We start from the raw sequence: 20,262 nt of genomic DNA, 5'->3' as shown, positions 1-20,262 counted from the left end.
GATTTGGGGGCTTCCCTGGTGGCGCCGTGGTTAAGAATCCACCTGCCAGTGCAGGGGACACGGGTTCGAGTCCTGGTCCGGGAAGATCCCACATGCCACGGGGCAACTAAGCCCGTGTGCCACAACTACTGAGCCTGCGCTCTAGAGCCTGCGAGCCACAACTGCTGAAGCCCACATGCCTAGAGCCTGTGCTCCACAACAAGAGAAGCCACCACATAAGCCCGTGCGCTGCAATGAAGAGTAACCCCCACTCACCACAGGTAGAGAGAGCCCGCGCGCAGCAGTGAAGAGCCAATGCAGTCAAAAATAAATAAATAAAAGCATTAAAAAAAAAAAAGTATGGGATTTTGTAATTGAAGACTCAATCTAATTGTTACAGAGAATGTTAATTATCCTGGAAATTTTCAGTGTTTAGTTTTATAAAGAGTCCAACTACATAAAAAAGGACGAGGGAATTCCCTGGTGGTCCAGTGGTTAGGACTCCCCTCTTTCACTGCTGAGGGCCCAGAATCAATCCCTGGTCAGGGAACTAAGATCTCACAAGCTGCGTGGCCAAAAAAAAAAACCAAAACAAAAAACCCTCAAACCTTTCTACATTAAAAAGTCTGTATGTTAAAAAAAAGAGAGAGTGAAATAATGCCATTTGCAGCGACATGGATGGACCTAGAGATTGTCATACTGAGTGAAGTAAGTCAGATAGAAAAGGACAAATATCATATGATATTGCTTATATGTGGAATCTAAAAAAGTGGTACAAATGAACTTATTTACAAAACAGAAATAGAGTTACAGATGTAGAAAACAGTCTTATGGTTACCAGCGGGGAAGTGGGGAAGGGATAAATGGGAGATTGGGATTGACATATACACACTACTCTATATAAAATAGATAACAAATAAGGGCCTACTGTATAGCACAGGGAACTCTACTCAGTACTCTGTAATGACCTATATGGGCAAAGACTCTAAAAAAGAATGGATATATGTATATGTATAACTGACTCACTTTGCTGTACAGCAGAAAGTAACACAACATTGTAAATCAACTATAGCCCAATAAAATTTTTTTAAAATATATTAAAAAAAAAAAAGAGTCCATCAACTCTAAGTGTATTTTATAGGGTATGAAATGTTACAGTGCCTCTTAGGAACACTATTCTTCCATTTGATTGACATACGTTTCCTTTGATAGATGTTTCCTTTAATACTGTTCAGATTTATCTTTGACTATTTTTTTTTTGACTAACTTGAAAATTTTTTCCGCTTTTTTTCATAGTTGGAGAATACCTTCAAATCAGTTATTGCACAAACTGGACCTGGAGGGACTATCAATCCAGAGCTAAAACATAAGATAAAATTTGTAAGTGTTTGCTGTTTCTGGGAAATGGATAAGAATAATTGATTATACATTTGGGTATCATTTGTGGTTAATTTTAATTTGCCTACAAATATTTTAGTTTTATGTTTATTCCTGATCTTTTCAAATATATTACAAATGGAGTGGCTAATCTTTTAAGATTAGAAAAAAATAAATTTCATACTCTAAACATTTTTAGTGTTCTCAAAATTATTTAGAAAATATAAGTTCCTCCAAAAATTCTCTTTTCTTCCCCTCACCCCAATAAATCATTGTTAAAAGTTAAAGATCTTGGGCTTCCCTGGTGGCACAGTGGTTGAGAATCTGCCTGCCAATGCAAGGGACACGGGTTCGAGCCCTGGGCCCCAACAGGGTCCTGCTCAGTTTCACTAGGAAACATGTTGATCTATATTTACTGATATGGAAAGAGGTCTGTGATATGATACTAAAAAGCTGGAGAAGTAATGACCTTATTTTCATATTCAGTAAAGGTATTTTTATGTGCATATGGACAACAATGGCTACTATCTTTGCTTAACTATGTTTTCCAACATTTTCTATAGTGTGCATTGTATTTCTTTTCTGCCATTTAGAATGCTTGAAATTATGCCATAGAATATTTATTTTATGTGAGCTAAAACTAATTATGTTAGCTGAGCTAAAGAACTATGTATAGGAATTTCTGGGGAGTTGTGGCATTGCAGTATTATGCAAGAATGATTTCTCAACTCTGGAAATGTTGGAATTCACTGCCTTTTTTGGTTGTTATAACTTTTTTAAAAACTGGAAACTGGGACTTCCCTGGTGGTCCAGTGGTTAAGACTTTGCACTCCCAATGCAGGGGACCTGAGTTCAGTCCCTAGTCAGAGAACTAGATCCTGCATGCCACAACTAAAAGCTCACATGCCACAACTAAAAGATGCCACATGCCACATCTAAAAATCCCTCATGACTCAACTAAAAAGATCCCGCATGCTGCAACTAAGACCCGGTGCAGGCAAATAAATAAATATTAAAAAAAAAAACCTGGAAACTGATTTTTAAAACAATACTGTGACTTTAATTAATTCACTCAATAATAATGTTATTTTTGCCTTGTTACTATTTAAATTTATACTTTCTTATTTTGGTATTTTGTCACCCAGCATTCCAGTGGTGTCTGTTTATATTGTATTTCAATTTTCTATTTATTAGGTTGTATCCAGATTTCCAGAGGGTTTACTTATTTCTAAACTTCTTGGAGAGTTTGAGGTGAGTGTTTTCTTTTTCACCAACCATGTTTTTTTATGGCTTGCTTATGTTTCTCATGATTGATAGAAATTTTGTTGCTACTCCTTGGATCCTCCAAGTCTATGCTCTAGAACTTAAACATCTTGCTTTGCATTTTGGTGGCTTCTTCTTTACTAAAAGAGTTAAGAATCTGATTCTTAATAAATACTTCATTATGCATAGGAAGAATATTTTTACCACTATTGTTATATTATTAGAATAAAAGTTATTTTTCATGTTTGATAATACTAAGTGTCAGTGGGGATATGGAGAAACAGAATAACTCATACACTGCTTGTGGGACAAAACCCCTTTGGAGAGCATTTTGGCAATATCACTTTACTTGAGGATATGCACCCCTGATGATTCAGGAGTTCTATTAATACTTCTACAGATACACTTTAGAGAAACTCTTAAACATGTGCACATGAAGACATACATATGACACGCACATTGCAGCATAGTAAAAAACTGGAAACAAATTAAATGGCTATCAGTAGGAGAATGGATAAATAAATTGAGATTGACATTTATACAATGGAGTAATATGTAGCAGATAAAATAAATGAACTAGATTTCATCCATGCAACATGAATCATTTTTGGAACAATTATGTTTTAGTGAAAAAAAATCACATTGCAGAATGATAATTCAGATACTGCCATATACCCAAGTTTTAAAAATGGTTAGGTGTGCCAGTCTCTATTTGGAATGCCTTCCTTATAGCAGTTCATTTGTTTTCACAACAGAGTGAGGCACAGAAAAGTAACTTACCTAAGGGTCAGGTAGCCAATAATGGGTGGAGCCAGGATTTGAAACCCTGGCAGTCTGGCTTCACTATCCTAACTCTTAACTACTATGTCATGAACACTATCACATATTTGTACATATGAACACGGATGTTGTGAGATACTGCATAGCATAATGGTTAAGATACATCACCTCTATGTGCTATTTCATAGATGATATGTGAAGTCAGAATAATATTACCTACTTTGTAGAGTTTTGTCAAGTTTAAATGGCTTAAAATAAAGTAATTAGAACAGTGCCTGCCACATAGTAATTGTTCGATAACTGTTAAAACTCATAGTAGACTAAAAAAAAGAAAACTTAGAAAAGATGCATATCATCCCTCAGTGATGGAGAAAACTTAATTTCACATTGTGAATTTAAAGAAATGAATCTTTTAGAGCCAAAAAGTTTATTTCAAATAGGCTCATGAGAGAAAGCTAAAACAAAGAGTCTTGATGTTTTTTGGATTAACAAGTCAAGTCACTTATCTAAAAATGAAATTACAGAATAAAGTGTAGGGACTTCCCTGGTGGCTCAGTGGTTAAGAATCTGCCTGCCAATTCAGGGGACATGGGTTCGAGCCCTGGGCCGGGAAGATCCCACATGCCTCGGAGCAACTAAGCCCACGCACCACAGCTACTGAGCCTGCGCTCTAGAGCTTGCGAGCCACAACTACTGAGCCTGTGTGCCACAACTACTGAAGCCTCTGCGCCTAGAGCCCATGCAGTGCAACAAGAGAAGCCACCACGATGAGAAGACCGCATACCGCAACGAAGAGTAGCCCCCACTCGCCACAACTAGAGAAAGCCCACACGCAGCAATGAAGACCCAACAGCCAAAAATAAATAAATAACTAAAAAGAATAAAGTGTAAAATAGAGTAATAAAGTAATAGAATATGACTTAATTGTCACAAAATTTATGGGTAAAAATAAACTTCCTATGCCAGATTCACAACTCAAAGTGAATAGTTTTATACAACTAACATTTTAGCAAAAGTACCTTCCTGTAATAAAAATTCATGGAGTTAAGATTAAAAGTCAACAATCTTGGAGAAATTAAAATAAACCTTTCTTTTTTAATAGGATTTGTTTTTATATTGGAGTATAGTTGATTAACAGTGTTGTGTTAGTTTCCGGTGTGCAGCAGTGTGATTCAGTTATACATATACATGTATCTATTCTTTTTCAAATTCTTTTCCCATTTAGGTTATTACAGAATACTGAGCAGAGTTCCCTGTGCTATTCAGTAGGTCCTTGTTGGTTATCTATTTTAAATATAGCAGTGTGTACGTGTCAATCCCAAACTCCCAATCTGTCCTTCCCCCACCCCGCCTTCCCCCTTGCTAACCATAAATTCATTCTCTAAGTCTGTGAGTCTGTAAAACAAATCTTTTAATGTTACAGGGAAGCTCTTTGCCCTTCTTAGTAAAAAGACTTCGGCAGAAATTCAACATTATTATTAGAAATATATAATAAGTATAGATTTAATTTAACCTTTATTCTAACTTGTAGTAACACTTACTAACCCTTTATTTATCCAACATGTTATAAAAGCTACCTGTGTGATTTGTCCTCTTGAAATACCTGGGCACCAGTCTGCCATTCTTTCAAGATCCTTTGTTAAATTGCTAATTGAAGGGAAGATAGTGCAGTGACAGCATAGTTTTTGGATCTTCCTGAAGTGCCACGTAACAACAGTCAGAGAAACTAGATAGCAAAACAAAAAATCCACAGACAATATTTATAACAAAATCGGATAATATATCTCCCATGAATAATTGCTGGAGAGTAATCAGCAGCAGCCACAAGAGCCTCATAATATCAATGTCTGTGCCAGGAGAAAACAGGGAAGCAAGAGAGCCAATGTCTGATGGACCTAGGGACAAAAGAATCGCAAAATAGCCATCAGGTATTCACTAGAATGTACAGCAAGCCATTTTGAAAACAGCAGCTGAAACTGGATGATATTTTGACTTATCTAATAGCAGAGAATGTTTCATGGTAAGAGTTGAATAGGGCTGGAGCACCATAGCTCCTGTGTATTCTTTTTTTTTTTTTTTTTTTTTTAAAGATTTATTTATTATTTAATTGATTGATTGGTTGCTATGTTGGGTCTTCGTTTCTGTGCTAGGGCGTTCTCTAGTTGCGGCAAGCGGGGGCCACTCTTCATCGCGGTGCGCGGGCCTCTCAGTATCGCGGCCTCTCTTGTTGCGGAGCACAGGCTCCAGACACGCAGGCTCAGCAGTTGTGGCTCACGGGCCCGGTTGCTCCGCGGCATGTGGGATCTTCCCAGACCAGGGCTCGAACCCGTGTCCCCTGCATTCGCAGGCAGATTCTCAACCACTGCGCCACCAGGGAAGCCCTCCTGTGTATTCTTGAAACTGACCAGCCAGAGCTCCCTTACAGACACTAATGAAAAATTGAGCAGGATACGGACAGTAGAACAAGAGAAGTCTTAGATGTAAGTAGTATTAAGGGAAAAGAGCCAGGAAATTTCAAAATTAACCTACTGTATTTTTATACAGTATATGAAAACAATGGAAGGAGGAGCTCTGTGAAGCAGAAAGCAATCCAGAATGATGTCCTGTAAGTCAGGAAAATGAATTTCATAATTCAATGAATTTCAACCGAAGAGGATCAGGGTCAAATTGCATCATTGTCTTAAGAAAAAAAGAGAATAAGGAGCAGAATAACGTATCTACTGACAGTAAAAGCATGTCAGAAAGACATGTCCCTAATAAAGGTCAAAACTGAAACCAACTTTTTCAAAAATATATACTAAGAAAGTGATACAAAACATGAAAGAACAACATAAATCTGAATTACACGAATTTGTAAATAAGGTGAACAGTACTCAGGGAAGAATTATAAATAAAAGGAAAAATCATTTCAGAAATGAAGACTAAACTTCAAAGATTACAAGAGCAAAAAATATAACAGCTTATGCCCTAAGAAAAAACAGTAGGTAAAAATGAGGAACATTTTGAAAGTCAAAATAAATGAGGGAGGCACTGGGGATCCAGGCATAAAAGGCTCTGTCACTAAGGTTTTTGAAATCTAGTGAGAAACTCAGGCATGCAAATAAATTAAGGTAATATTATGTCTGAGTAGCCTATATTGGAACAATCCTGAAGATAATTATTATAAGTTCTGGACAAAATACGCAAAATCACTCTCTGAAGGTACTAGAAATTGTCCAAAAGCAGGCAGAAACTGGAAAGGAGTCAGCACCTGGAGGAGGGAATGGCACCTTTTTATTTGCCTGGATTTTGGCCTGATGGCAGGCCCCATACATTTTTTGGAATTGGAGATTGGATAGAAATCAGAAGTTTTACTGGCTTCTGATTTGGAGCTACATAAGCAGCTGAAAAATGAGGGGAGAAATCATAGGATGGAGAGAGCTGCAGAGAGGGAGCATCAAATTCTGCACATAAATTCTGCTCAAATCTCTGACTGTTGAACTACACATGCCTGGGGCAGACTCAAAGCAGCCTAGTAAGGCTAAAAGAACTGAATCTATTTCAGCTGTTGCCCACCACAGGGAGTCAGAATTTAAGATTAGTCAAGTTAACGCCCAGCTAAAACTAAGCAAAAAGCAGTACTCTTAGAAGGACTGTAAAAGATTCCACAGTCTCTACAGCTTACATATTATGATGTCCAGGATACAAACCAAAATTACTGGATAGATTTAAGAAACAAAATGTGGCCCTTGGTGAAGAGAAAAAATAATCAATGGAAACTGATCCTGAGATGATGCAGATGTTGAAGTTAGCAAAAAGGTTTTAAAGAATTCTTAAAACCACATTAAAAAGAGTGTAAAGCAGGCTTCCCTGGTGGCGCAGTGGTTGAGAGTCTGCCTGCCAATGCAGGGGACACGGGTTCAAGCCCTGGTCTGGGAAGATCCCACATGCCGCGGAGCAACTGGGCCCGTGAGCCACAACTACTGAGCCTGCGCGTCTGGAGCCTGTGCTCCGCAACAAGAGAGGCCACGATAGTGAGAGGCCCGCACACCGCGATGAAGAGTGGCCTCCGCTTGCCACAACTAGAGAAAGCCCTGGCACAGAAACGAAGACGCAACACAGCCAAAGATAAATAAATAAATAAATAAAAATTAAAAAAAAAAAAAAGAGTGTAAAGCAATATATGTTCACACTAAATGAACAGATAAGAAACCTCAGTGGAGAAAAAGAAATTATAAAGTCAAATGATTTTCTAGAGTTGAAAATAAAATATCTGAAGTAAATTCACTGCAGTGTCTTAAGAACAAATTGGAAATGGCAGAAGAAAGCATCAGTGAACCCCAGAACAGATTGGTAGAAATGATCCAATCTGAAGAACAGAGAGAGAAAATAAATGAAAAAAATTTTTTTCAAAAGCAGAATCTGGGAGTTCCCTGGTGGTATAGTGGTTAGGATTTGGTGCTTTCACTGCCGTGGCCCAGGTTCAGTCCCTGGTTGGGGAACTGAGAGGTACCGTGAGCCGTGTGGCATGGCCAAAAAAAAAAAAAAAAAAAAGCAGAATCTGAGAGACCTGTGGGACGATACCAAGTGGCCTAACATATGTGTAATTGTGATGAGAGAAAGATGGTAAGGAGAAAAAATGAAAAGAGAAAAAATTCTTGAGAAAATAATGGTTGAAAATTTTGTAAATTTTATGAAAGAGTTTACAGATTTAAGAAACCCAGAAAAGCCCACAAAATGAATACAAAGAAAATCTTACATAGGCACATCGTAGTCAAACTGCAGAAAACTCAAAGTAATTAGAAAATCATGCAACTAAAGAAAACTGACACATTGCCATAGAGGGGAACAATGTTAAATATGATGGCTGACCTCTCATTAGGAACAGTAAAGGCTAGAAGACAGTGGAATGACATCTTTAAAGTTTTCAAAAAAACCCCACTCTTTGCCCAATTTTTTATTTCCAGTAGTATAGTATCTTGGTAGTATCTTTCAAGAACTTTGAAGAATGAAGGTAAAGTAGAGGTATTTTCAGATCATCAAAAGTGGGTAATTAATTGTAAGCAGCCCTGCATTATAGGAAATTCTAAAGAATATTCTTCAGGCTGAAGGAAATGATGCCAGATTGTACTTGAATCTATAGGAAGGATTGAAGAGCACAGGAAATGGTAAATGTGTGGGTATATATCAAAGACTTTTTAAAAAATCAATTAAGTATATGACTGTTTAAAGCAAAAATTATAACACTGTATAATTGGGTTTGTAACATGTAGACGTAATATTTGTGAAAACCACGGCATAATGAGTGGAGGGGCAGTACATGGAACTATAGTTTGCAAGGTTCTTGTGTTTTATGTGAAGTAGTACAGTAAGACTGAAAAGTTAAGGATGTATAGAACAATAAATAATGCAGAGTTATAGCTATAAAACCAATAGATAAATTAAAATGGAATTGTATAAAAATACTCAGTAAACTCAAAGGAAGACAGGGTTTACTGTTCAGCTGTTTTGCTTGAAGGACAACAAAGGAACAAAGTTTGAGAGAAACAAAATACAAATGGGATTAGCAGAAATTAAATAGCAAAAATGTTAGCTGTATAGGAGAAAATATTTGCAAACAATGTGAACAACAAGAGCTCAGTTTCCAAAATACACAAACAGCTCATACAGCTCATTATAAAAAAAAAACAACCCAATCAAAAAATGGGCAGAAAACCTAAATAGACATTTCTCCAAAGAAGACATACAGAGGGCCGACAGACACATGAAAAGATGCTCAACATTGCTAATTATTAGAGAATGCAAATGCAATAAGGGATCACCTCACACCAGTCAGAATGGCGATCATCAAAAAGTCTACAAATAAATGCTGGAGAGGGTGTGGAGAAAAGGTAACACTCTGCACTGTTGGTGGGAATGTAAATTGGTGCAGCCACTATTGAGAAACAGTATGGAGGTTCCTTAAAAAACTAAAAATGGAGCTACCATATGACCCAGCAATCCCACTCCTGGGCATATATCTGGAGAAAATCATAATTCAAAAAGATAGATGCACCCCAGTGTTCATTGTAGCACTGTTTACAATAGCCAAGACATGGAAGCAACCTAAGTGTCCATCAACAGATGAATAAAGAAGATGTGGTATATATATACAATGGAATATTACTCAGCCATAAAAAAGAACGAAATAATGCCATTTGCAGTAACATGGATGGACCTGGAGGTTATCATACCAAGTGAAGTAATAAGTCAGAGAAAGACAAATATCGTATGATAACACTTATATGTGGGATCTAAAGAATGATACAAATGAACTTATTTACAAATCAGAAACAGACTCGCAGACATAGAAAACAAACTATGATTAACAAAGGGGAAAGGGAGGGAGGGATAAATTAGGGGTTTGGGATTAACAGACACACACTAATATATATAAAATAGGTAAACAACAAGGACCTACCGTATAGCACAGGAAACTATATTCAATATCTTGTAATAACCTATAAGGAAAAGAATCTGAAAAATATATATGTATATAAACTGAATCATTTTGCTGTACACCTGAAACTAACACAATATTGTAAACCAACTATACTTCAATTTAAAAAATGGTATCTGTAAGTCCAATTATATTAATAATTTCAGGAATGTAGTGGAGTATATATTACAATTAATGAAGTTATGAAATGGAATGAAAAAGAAAGATGCAACTAAATGCTGTCCACATGAAATACATTGTTAGTAAAAAGATACAGATTGGTTGAAAGTAAAAGATGAAAAAGATATATCATACATACATACAGTAAGCATAAAAGAATTGAAGTGACTAAAAAAAATCAGGTAAAGTCAGAATTCTAGGCAAAGTGTATTATCGGAGATAGAGGGATATTTCATAAGGATAAACGGTTAATTAGGAAGACACAACAGTCAAATGTGTATTCACCTAATAATGCTTTAAGATAAATGATCTAAAAATTGACAGAATTAATTATGAGTTAACTCCACAATTATAGGGGTTTTCTCTTTCTGGCATTTAATAAAATAGTCAAAAAAAATGAATAAGGACATAGAAAATCTGAACCACACTGTCTACCATCATGATCTGTTTGACTTTTATAGAACACTGTACCCAGCAACTGCAGAATACACATTCTGTTCAAGTACACATGGAACATTTGCCAGGATGGACCATGTAGTTGGCCATGGAATAAGTCTCAACAAATTTCAAAATACTGAAATCTTACAGAGTATGTTCTTTAAGATGGAATTAAATTACAAATCAATACAATGAATTACTTAAGAATTAACCCTCCAGATAATTTGGAAATTAAACAGTTCTCTTCTAAATAACTTATTTTTTAAAATTGAAGTATAGTTGATTTACAATGTTGTGTTAGTGTCTGGGTGTACAGCAAAGTCATTCAGTTATACATATATATGTGTACTTTTTCATACTCTTTTGCATTATGGTTTATTACAGGATATTGAATGTAGCTAAATAACTTATTAAAGACAGAATCACAAGGGAAATTTGAAAATATTTCCAATTGAAAATGAAAATATAACATGTCAAAAATTGTGAGATGTAGCTAAAACAGTGCTCAAAGAGAAATTTGTAGCTCTAAAATGCCTAAATTAGAAGAAAAGAAAGATATAAAATCATCATTGACCTGAAGGTCTACTTAAGAAGTCTAGAAAAGGGAGGAGCAAAGTAAAGTCAAAATAGTAGGAGAAAAGAAATAATAAAATCAAGAATAGACATTAAGGGCTTCCCTGGTGGCGCAGTGGTTGAGAATCTGCCTACCAATGCAGGGGACGCGGGTTCGAGCCCTGGCCTGGGAAGATCCCACATGCCGCGGAGCAGCTCGGCCCGTGAGCCACAATTACTGAGCCTGCGCGTCTGGAGCCTGTGCTCGGCAACGAGAGGCCGTGACAGGGAAAGGCCCGCGCACCGCGATGAAGAGTGGCCCCCGCACCGCGATGAAGAGTGGCCCCCGCTTGCCACAACTAGAGAAAGCCCTCGCACAGAAATGAAGACCCAACACAGCCATACATACATACATACATACATACATAAAAAGAATGTAAGCAGACAAGAATAGCATTAAAAAAAAAAAAAGAATAGACATTAATAAAATAGCAACAATTAACAAAGCCAAATATTGATTCTTTGTAAGATCACCAAAATTGATAAACCATTAACTAGTTAAATTAAAAAAAAAAGAGAGGACACAAACACCAATTTCAGGAAAGAGGTTATATCGTTATAAATTCTACAGATACTAAAAGGACAATAAGGAAATATTATGAACAACTGTGCCTATCATTTGACAACTTAGATGGAATGGACAAATTCCTCAAAAGACACAAATTACCCAACTGAGGCAAGATGAAATAGAAAATCTGAATATCCCTGTAAGTATCAAGAAATGGATTTTTGTTATTTAAAAAAAACAAAAGAAAGCAAAACACCTCTCCACAAAAGAAGGGAGAAGAAGAAAAAACTCCAGGCCCATATGGTTTTATTGGTGAATTCTGTCAAACTTTTAAGGAGGAAATTATATTAATCATACATTGTTTCTTTCATAAAATAGAATGAGTTGGGGAGTATTTTCTATGAATACATTATCCTGCTACCAAAACTTGACATAGACATTACAAAAAAACCCAATTAGATCATGTTTATCATAACATAGGATAAAAAATATTACAAAATAATAGTAAATTGAATCCAGCAATATGTGAACAAGAGGGTATTTTCCCCCAGCAATACAAGGTTGGAGTAACATTTCAAAAGGAATTAACATAATTCACCATGTTAACAGAATAAGGAAGAAAATCATATGATCATTTTAGATGCAGAAAAAGAATTACCAAAATTTAATACCCATTTGTAATCAAAACTCTCAGAAAAATAGGAATAGAATAGAACTTCCTCAACCTGGTAAAGGATAGCTATGAAAAACCTATACTTGTCATACTTAATAGTAAAACACTGGACACTTTCCCCCTAAAATCAGGGCTACCATGTCCATTCGCACGGCTTTAATTCAGTATTGTACTGGAGGTCCTAGACAGTGTAATAAAATAAGAAAAAAATAGGCACAAAAACTTGAAGTAGTGAAACTGTCATTATTTGTAGAAAACATGATTGCCTACATAGAATGTACTAAGGAATCCATGAAAAGCTATTAGAACAAATAAGTGAATTTATTAAGGCCAAAGTTAATATAAAAAAGTTGTATATTAATTATATGGATTAATAATAAAAATAATATAATATAGATTAATATAAAAATCTGTTATATTTCCATATGGAGGCAGCAAACAATTGGAAAATGAAATTTTTAAAATTCTATTTACAATAGTGTCAAATTACTTGAAAATAAGTCTAACAAAGAAACATAAGACACCTGTACTGAAAAATACTAAAGTTGCTGAGAGAAATTAAAGAAGACTAAATGGAGAGCTGTAACATTCATGGGTAAGAAGCTTAGTGTTGTTATTAACCTATAGATTCAGTATTGTCCCCATCATAATTCTTGTAGGCTATTTGTAAATACTGACAAATCCATAAGTTTGTTCTATATGAGAGTACAGAAGGAGTTCAGTTCTTATGCACTCAAGTGATTTTTGATGGAGATGCCAAAGGAATTCAATGGGGACAGGAAAATCTTTTCAACAAATGATGGTGGAACAACTACTTATGTGGGAAAAAAATAAATCTCAACCCCAACCTCACACCATGTACAAAATTAGGGATATATCATAGACATAAATGGGAAAAATTCAAAATTAAAGCTCCTAGAAGAAAACTTTATTTACAATCTGGGGATATTTAAGAGTTTCTTAGGACATAGAAAGCAATAATCATTTAAAAGAAAATTGATAATGAGACTTTATAAAAATTTTACTATTTAGGAGACTCCATTTAAAAATTAAAAGGCAGACCACAGACTAGGAAGAAATATTTACAATCATACATCTGAAAAAGGACTCATATCCAGAATACATAGAGAACCTTCTATATCTCCATTACAGAAAGCCGAACAACTCCATTAAAAAAAGGTTTGAACAGACACTTCACAAGTGTAGATGTATGAGTGATTAATAAACACAAATGCTAGTAAACTCATACATTTTTGGTTCAAGTATAAAATGGTACTACTTTGGAAAATGTTCTGACAGTTTGTTATAAAATAAATGTATATTTACTCTTTGATCCAGAATTATACTCTTTGATCCAGAATTATTAATTCAAGAGAAATCAAAGCCTATGTCCCCCCAAAAGACTTGTACAATAATATTTGTAACAGCTTTATGCTTAATAGCCACAACTGGAGAAAACTCTATTATTCATTAGTATGAAAATGAATAAAGAAATTGTGGTATATTCTTACAATGAAATACTATTCAGCATTAAAAATAAATCAACTACTGATAGATGAATCAACATGGATGAATTTGAGAAACGCTTGCTGCTGAACAGAAGAGTATACAGTGTAGGATACCTTCTATTTGAATTGCTAGGATAGCCAAAGCTAATTTATGGTGGAAAAAGAGAGTTGTTTTTCTCTGGGAAAGAAAGAACTTGCTGAGTGATGGAAATGTTTTATATCTTAAATATGAGTTTGCGGCACACAGTGTGCATTTATCAAAGCTAATTGAATGATAAACTTAAGTTTTATACATTTCAGTGTATGTAAATTTTATGTTTAAAAAACCAACAGATATTGAACTCAGTTAATTATGTGCATACTGACATATTTTGGGGTAAAGGGTACTGATGTCTGCAGCTCGTGTTGAAATGCTTAAAAAAGGTAAGATGGTTTGGTAGGTAGATGGCTATATAGATGATAAAGGAAATATAGCAGAATACTAATAATTATATAATCTAGGTGGCGGATGTTCACTGTCCAAGTCTTTCACCTTTTCCTGTGTTTAAAAATTTTCATAAGAAAATACTAGGAAAAAATGAACAAGAAAGATTGAAGCGAAAGTAACAGGCATTGAAAACAGGCAGAGAAGAGCCAACGTATGAAATAAAACCAATGATGGAACAGAACAAATATTGAAAACTATAATTTGAGTGAACTTTACTGAAATAGAAGACTTGAAATTATATATTGAAAGAACACACTGCATACCTGAGAATATCAACCCAGAATGACAAACACCAAATTATTGGACTTAAAGAAAAAAATAATCCTTTGAACAAATGAACAAGTGACTTATAAAGGAGACAAAATTAGGTTATAGAACATTTTCAGTGTTCTTCTAAACATTCTCATGTTTAGAAGAAAAGGGATTTAAAAAATAACATATTTTAAACACTCAAGGAAAAAAAATGTGAGCCAAGGATTTTATGGCTAGCAAAATTGACTTTCAACTATACAGAACTAGACAAGCTATTGCTGCCATGCAAGAATTCAAGAACCATTGTTCCCATGAGACCTCAAGGAGTCTACTGAAGAATGAACTTCACGTAACCAAAATCACTTGAGGGACAGCAACAAAAGAACTGAACGTGAGCGCCACTTATAAAACTAAGACCAAATGAGGGTTAGAAAGAAGAGAATATAGTATATAATGGCTATATACTCTGACAATATAAAGGACAATTACACAAAATGGTAGAAAGAGAAGGGGTGAGCATAGGAAAAAAATGTTAACTGCTTTTATTAATTATACTGGTGATGGTAATGTGAGTACTGTTTTTTTTGAGACTATTGAGTAATGTGATATAGAGCAGCAGTCCCCAACCTTTTTGGCACCAAGGACCAGTTTTGTGGAAGACAGTTTTTCCACAGATGGAGGGTGGGCATGGTTCAGGCGGTAATGTGAGCAGTGGGGAGCAGCAGATGAAGCTTTGCTCGCTCGCCCGCTGCTAACCTCCTGCTGTGCGGCCCTGTTCTAACAGGCCGTGGACCAGTACCAGTATGCCATCCGGGGGTTGGGCACCCCTGATATAGAGCATATTAATAATTATGGGATATATGGGGGTAATTATGAGATAATTTTAATTGTATGTACAAGGATTTCTAATTGCATAAATTGAACCTGGAACATCTTACCATTCCAGACCAGCAAGGACTATTAAAGACTAAGTTCACATTAGAAGGGCTTAGGAATCCATGTGAAGTGTTATTTCAGGTTTCAGTAAGGATAATAATTGCAGTGGTTTGAAGCCCATCAAATATGTTTAATTCTATGAGTTCATGTGATATTAAAAACTAATTGGTTATCATGGAAGATGATAGAGAACCAATTCATTACCTTAGAAAATGGTAAATAAAGAGAAAGAGCCAGTCACTTACCTCACTTTCCTGAATGAACTGGTAGGACTGTGTAACCAAATAGCAGATGAGGGGAGCATATCTCTATAAAATATTCCAACTAAATAACAAAAAAGAATTTATAGAATTAGAATATCACTGTGTTAAGCCTCTCAGTAAAATAGTAGATCAGGCATCGACCAGTAATGGCTCCTAACAACACCAAGAAAAAAAAAAAAAAAAAGACAACCAGACATTATATGTACCTCTTTTTAGAACATGGCATCACTAATAGTGTTGTCATAGGGGTGGAGCATGAGTCTGATCAAGCCACTGGGTCCAGCTGCCAATTTGCAGAAAATAAAGTGTTTGCACTACGAGTGTATCATCTACAAAATCTACTCCATGAGGAAATGAAATCATGTAATAGGATATATACATATAGTTGAAGGCATAAATATAAACTCTAAGGAAAAAGTAAAACAACCAAAATGGATTGGAGATGGAAGAGAAGTAAGAGAGTGGGAGTAGAAATACACCAATTACTTTCTTGCTTATGGTTGGGAGTATATAAAGAAGATAACATAACAAAGGACCTAGGGCAGTGTATCTGACATATCAATGGATGGACCAAACTAACTTACTAAAAGAAACTGCTTCTGAGATAGGATTACTCAACTGTGTTTCATATAAGGATTTGGAATTACCTCCGTATTAACTCATTAAAAATACAACAGGTGTAATCTATTATGTTGAAGCATGATGCATGTTCAAGTTTTGACAGTTTCTGGAAAGATTCACAAGAATCTGCTGGTGATGGTTTGCACAAGAAACTGGTAGTAATGGTTACCTCCAAGGAGGTGATCTCCTGGTCAACTGAGGGATGGGAGTGGGCTGGAGACTTAGATTTTGCTGTGTACCTTTTTAAAACTTCTGAATATCACTTATTCAAAAAACTGATAACTTACATTAAAAAGAATCCTTCCCAACCTAGTCGTGTGTTCAGCTGAATTGCACATCATAGTACTGGGCACTTACCGAGAAGGTAAAGAAACCATTAGAGAGTAATGAACATAAAAAGAGAAGAAGTCATAATGTGTAATGTACAAAGAAGTAAGTAGAAGTACCAAATCTAACTCACCACCACGCTTCTTCTGTCCTCTACCAGTTCTTTTTGGGATATCTGTGATTGGCTATAGATGTGATACTAATGACCCTTTTAAACCGTGACTTGACTGACGCTGGGCCCCGTTTTTACAAGTGTCCTGGGAGCAGTCAGTAAAGAGTTGAGTTGGGTCTCAGAGCATTACACCAACAAGAAGTATGCACTGCAGAAATCCCACCCTTTGTCAAGGGTCAGTCCTTTAGAACTGTTTGCCTTCTGTGTTCCTGTTGATCTTCCCCAAGGTGATTAAGTCAGAGCAGGGATTTATTTCCTACTAACACCTAGTCAAGAGGAAGAGAGCAAGAACTACGGTTAGCTCAACAACTGCTTTGCCTTGGTTATGGAGACAAAAGTTTAAGAATTCAGACATTTTAATGGGACGTCTTTATTAACAAGGGCAAACTTACCAATTCACTGTGCAGTTTAAACCAAACATATTTGTTATCTATCTTATATATATTCTCTTCTATCTGTATTTGGTATAGTTCTTCTTCTTTTCCAAGGTGAGAAAATCAGACAGTTATAGGAAATACATTGACACCTGCCTATTTATCCCAACTTCCAGGGTGAAATAATAAACAAAATTTTTAAGGAAATGTTTAAAAATAGTATTTTATTGCATGTGGAAAGTGGTAGTGAATATTCTTTCTCTGAAAATAGAGAAATATCAAGTTTTATTATGATTTTTGTATTTTGTGTGTTCCCCTCTTTTTTAAAAAAGACTTTTTGCTTTATAATCAGACATTGTGAAAAATGAGAGGTAAAAATGTCCCTTAATTTTCTTTTCAATTTAACATATGCTCTAAAAGGAACTTGAAGTTGGCCTAGAAGTTTATGGTGAGGGATTATAGGTCTCTTGGTTTGTATTATACTTGCATGGAAGCAAGGGTTTGTTGTAATGCCTGAGTTAACTCACCCTTACAAATTTAGTTTGGCTAAGTCCAAATTAAAGCATTGTCCATGGGCACCTGTATATGTTATATTATTGTTTTGTTTTTTTGTTTGTTTTTGGTTTTGTTTTGGTGACAGGTAATTTTTAAAGAGCAACTTTCACCCAAAAAACTGGGCTTCTTAAATGCGACCGAGCTTGTTGGAGCTCTTAGTGATATTCTCCATGTTGAGTTCAGGGAAGGAGAACAAGACTTGCTGGTGTTTGATGCTGATATGAAGCCTCTACCACCTGGTGAGTTGAATTACAATATGATGCAAACCTGATTTTTAATTGTCTCTGTAAGAACAAGGAAAAAGAGAGCACTGGTTATGTAAATAGGCGTTATTGTAACCACATCAACCAAACAGATCACACATTAGCCTTGAAAATGTTTTGTATATAATGACCTCCTTTCTGGTGATATATGTTGCAATGAGGTTACTGTATTAAAATCTGAGTTTTTTAAGTTTACTTTCTTCATTGTCCAGATTTTTTAATAATTCTGAAGAAATAAATTTCCTGAAATGGTGTTCTGAGGGGGAAGCACTAGATAGTTCAGTGGTTCTTAACTCTGTTTAGAAATATATGGAGGTTCTTAGATATACATGGACGTTCAGAATAAATGGGTGTGCATTGAGACTCAGCAGTTGTAATTTAAAAAAAATAACATTTTATTTTGAGATAATTTTAGGTTTATAGAAAAGTTGCAAAGATAGTACAGAGTTCTCATATGCCCTTCCTCCAGTTTCCCCCTAATTTTAACATCTTACATTACCATGATATATTTATCAAAACTAAGAAATTAACATTGGTACATTGCTATTTACTAAACTCCAGATTCTATTCCGATTTTATCAGTTTTGTTCTTTTTCTGTTTCTGGATCTACTCCAGGATATCACATTGCATTTAGGGCACTTGACTTTTGTTTTTGTTTGGCTTAGTGGTTTTTTTCTTTTGAAATTTTTATTGAGGTTATTGTAGGTTCACTTGCAGTTATTAAGAACGAATACAGAGAGATCCCATGTACTCCTTCCTCAGTTCCCTTAATGGTAATGTCTTGCCATCTATAGTACAATATGATACTTATATTTTTATAAGTTTCTACAAGTGGCTATAGTGGACAGCTGTGTGTTTTTTTTTTACAAAATGTAAATGTATCTTTGTTGATTTTTCTGATTAAAATAACTTACATTCATTCTAAAAAATTCAGATAGCACAGATGAGTAAAAAGTTGAAAGTGAATATTTCTCTTCATTTTACTCCCACCAAAAATGCCATTAGAATTTTTATATAGCCTTCCAGACTTTTAAAAATGTATATGTGAGCCTAGCTGCACTTAGAAAAAAATTACAAAAGCAGTATTTGCTTGTTTAAACAATTCCAGCAATGCAGAGGTAGTAACTAGTAGTAATAGTTTTAGTGGTTTTTCTCTGGACCTCTTCTCTATAATTATTTATCATATGTATAATTTTCTTCCACAAAACAGTATTGTATAAACATTATATAAGTCCTTGCTTTTTATACTTCATAGAGGTAATATTCTATAACAGCATATACAAGTTTATTTCTTCCTTTTTGACTACATATAATTATTTTATGTAACTGTATTATAGTTTATTTAACCAGTCTCCTGTCAATGGACATGTAGAGAGTATCCATATTTTTATCATTATAAAAAATACAGTGATAAATATTCTTGTACCTACATCTTTGTACAGTTACTAGTTTATTTCTTTAGGAGCCACTATGGTCTTATGTCTATCTGGGGTCTGTTTTAATGTGTCAGCCTCCTATAATCATCATACACATGTAAATTTGTATGGTTGTATGGTCAAAATATGTGATTGGTTTGGGAATTCCCTAAAAATTAAGGCATTGTATTATGGACTATTAAGTAGTCACATACGTTGTACATTAAGCAACAATGAATGTTCACAACTAAAGCTGAACAAGAAATAAATTGAAATCAGGATGTTGTAAAATAAAACCTTTCACCAAAGTTAAAAAAACCTTATCAGACTTCTTGCCCCGCCCCCCAACATAAATAACGTAAGATTTGTTCCTATCTGGAACTTCCCTTACATCTCTCCATACTGAAAGGTCTGCAAAGACAGGTTCATATCTCTCATCTATCATTATCTGCCCAGTGCCTGGCACATAGAATGTGCTTAGTAACAGTTTCCAAATTATTTTAATAGATATACATAGGCTCCTCTATTGGTCATTTCAGATGGAGCTGTGTCATCAGTCAGAAATTCATGTTTAGTTCAATCAGATAAGAAAATAGAAGCCAAAGCTTGTGTGTCCAGTCCTCCTAGAAATTCACTGTCTACTACTGTTATCAAGGAGACTACACGGGATTACCCTTCAAAAAACCACAAAGAGCCAGAACAGAAGATTTGCAAGAAGCCTAATCTGGTGGTAAAGCCTTTACAGCTGGTGAGTAAGGTTTGATGGCTTTGTGCCCTGGAGATTCAGCATTATGGAAAGTAACTGAATGAATGTTTCTTTA

The 20,262-nt window shown here is 35.3% G+C and overlaps 1 protein-coding gene across 10 annotated transcripts in view; it reads left to right on the top strand.

Annotated features, from left to right (window-relative positions):
- Positions 1-20,262, top strand: part of TDRD5 (tudor domain containing 5) — a 108,053-nt gene that overhangs the window by 39,557 nt on the left and 48,234 nt on the right. For all 10 annotated transcript variants that reach the window (XM_082380846.1, XM_082380845.1, XM_082380844.1 and 7 more), the window contains 4 exons: positions 1,276-1,359; positions 2,551-2,607; positions 17,848-18,001; positions 19,981-20,189. In XM_082380846.1, coding sequence (XP_082236972.1) covers positions 1,276-1,359; positions 2,551-2,607; positions 17,848-18,001; positions 19,981-20,189 — 504 coding nt within the window. The remainder of the gene's footprint in view (positions 1-1,275; positions 1,360-2,550; positions 2,608-17,847; positions 18,002-19,980; positions 20,190-20,262) is intronic.

Source organism: Balaenoptera borealis (assembly GCF_965194805.1).
Source record: "Balaenoptera borealis genome assembly, chromosome: 1".
In the NCBI taxonomy this organism is placed as follows: domain Eukaryota; kingdom Metazoa; phylum Chordata; class Mammalia; order Artiodactyla; family Balaenopteridae; genus Balaenoptera; species Balaenoptera borealis.
This window is presented reverse-complemented; position numbering and strand designations above follow the sequence as displayed.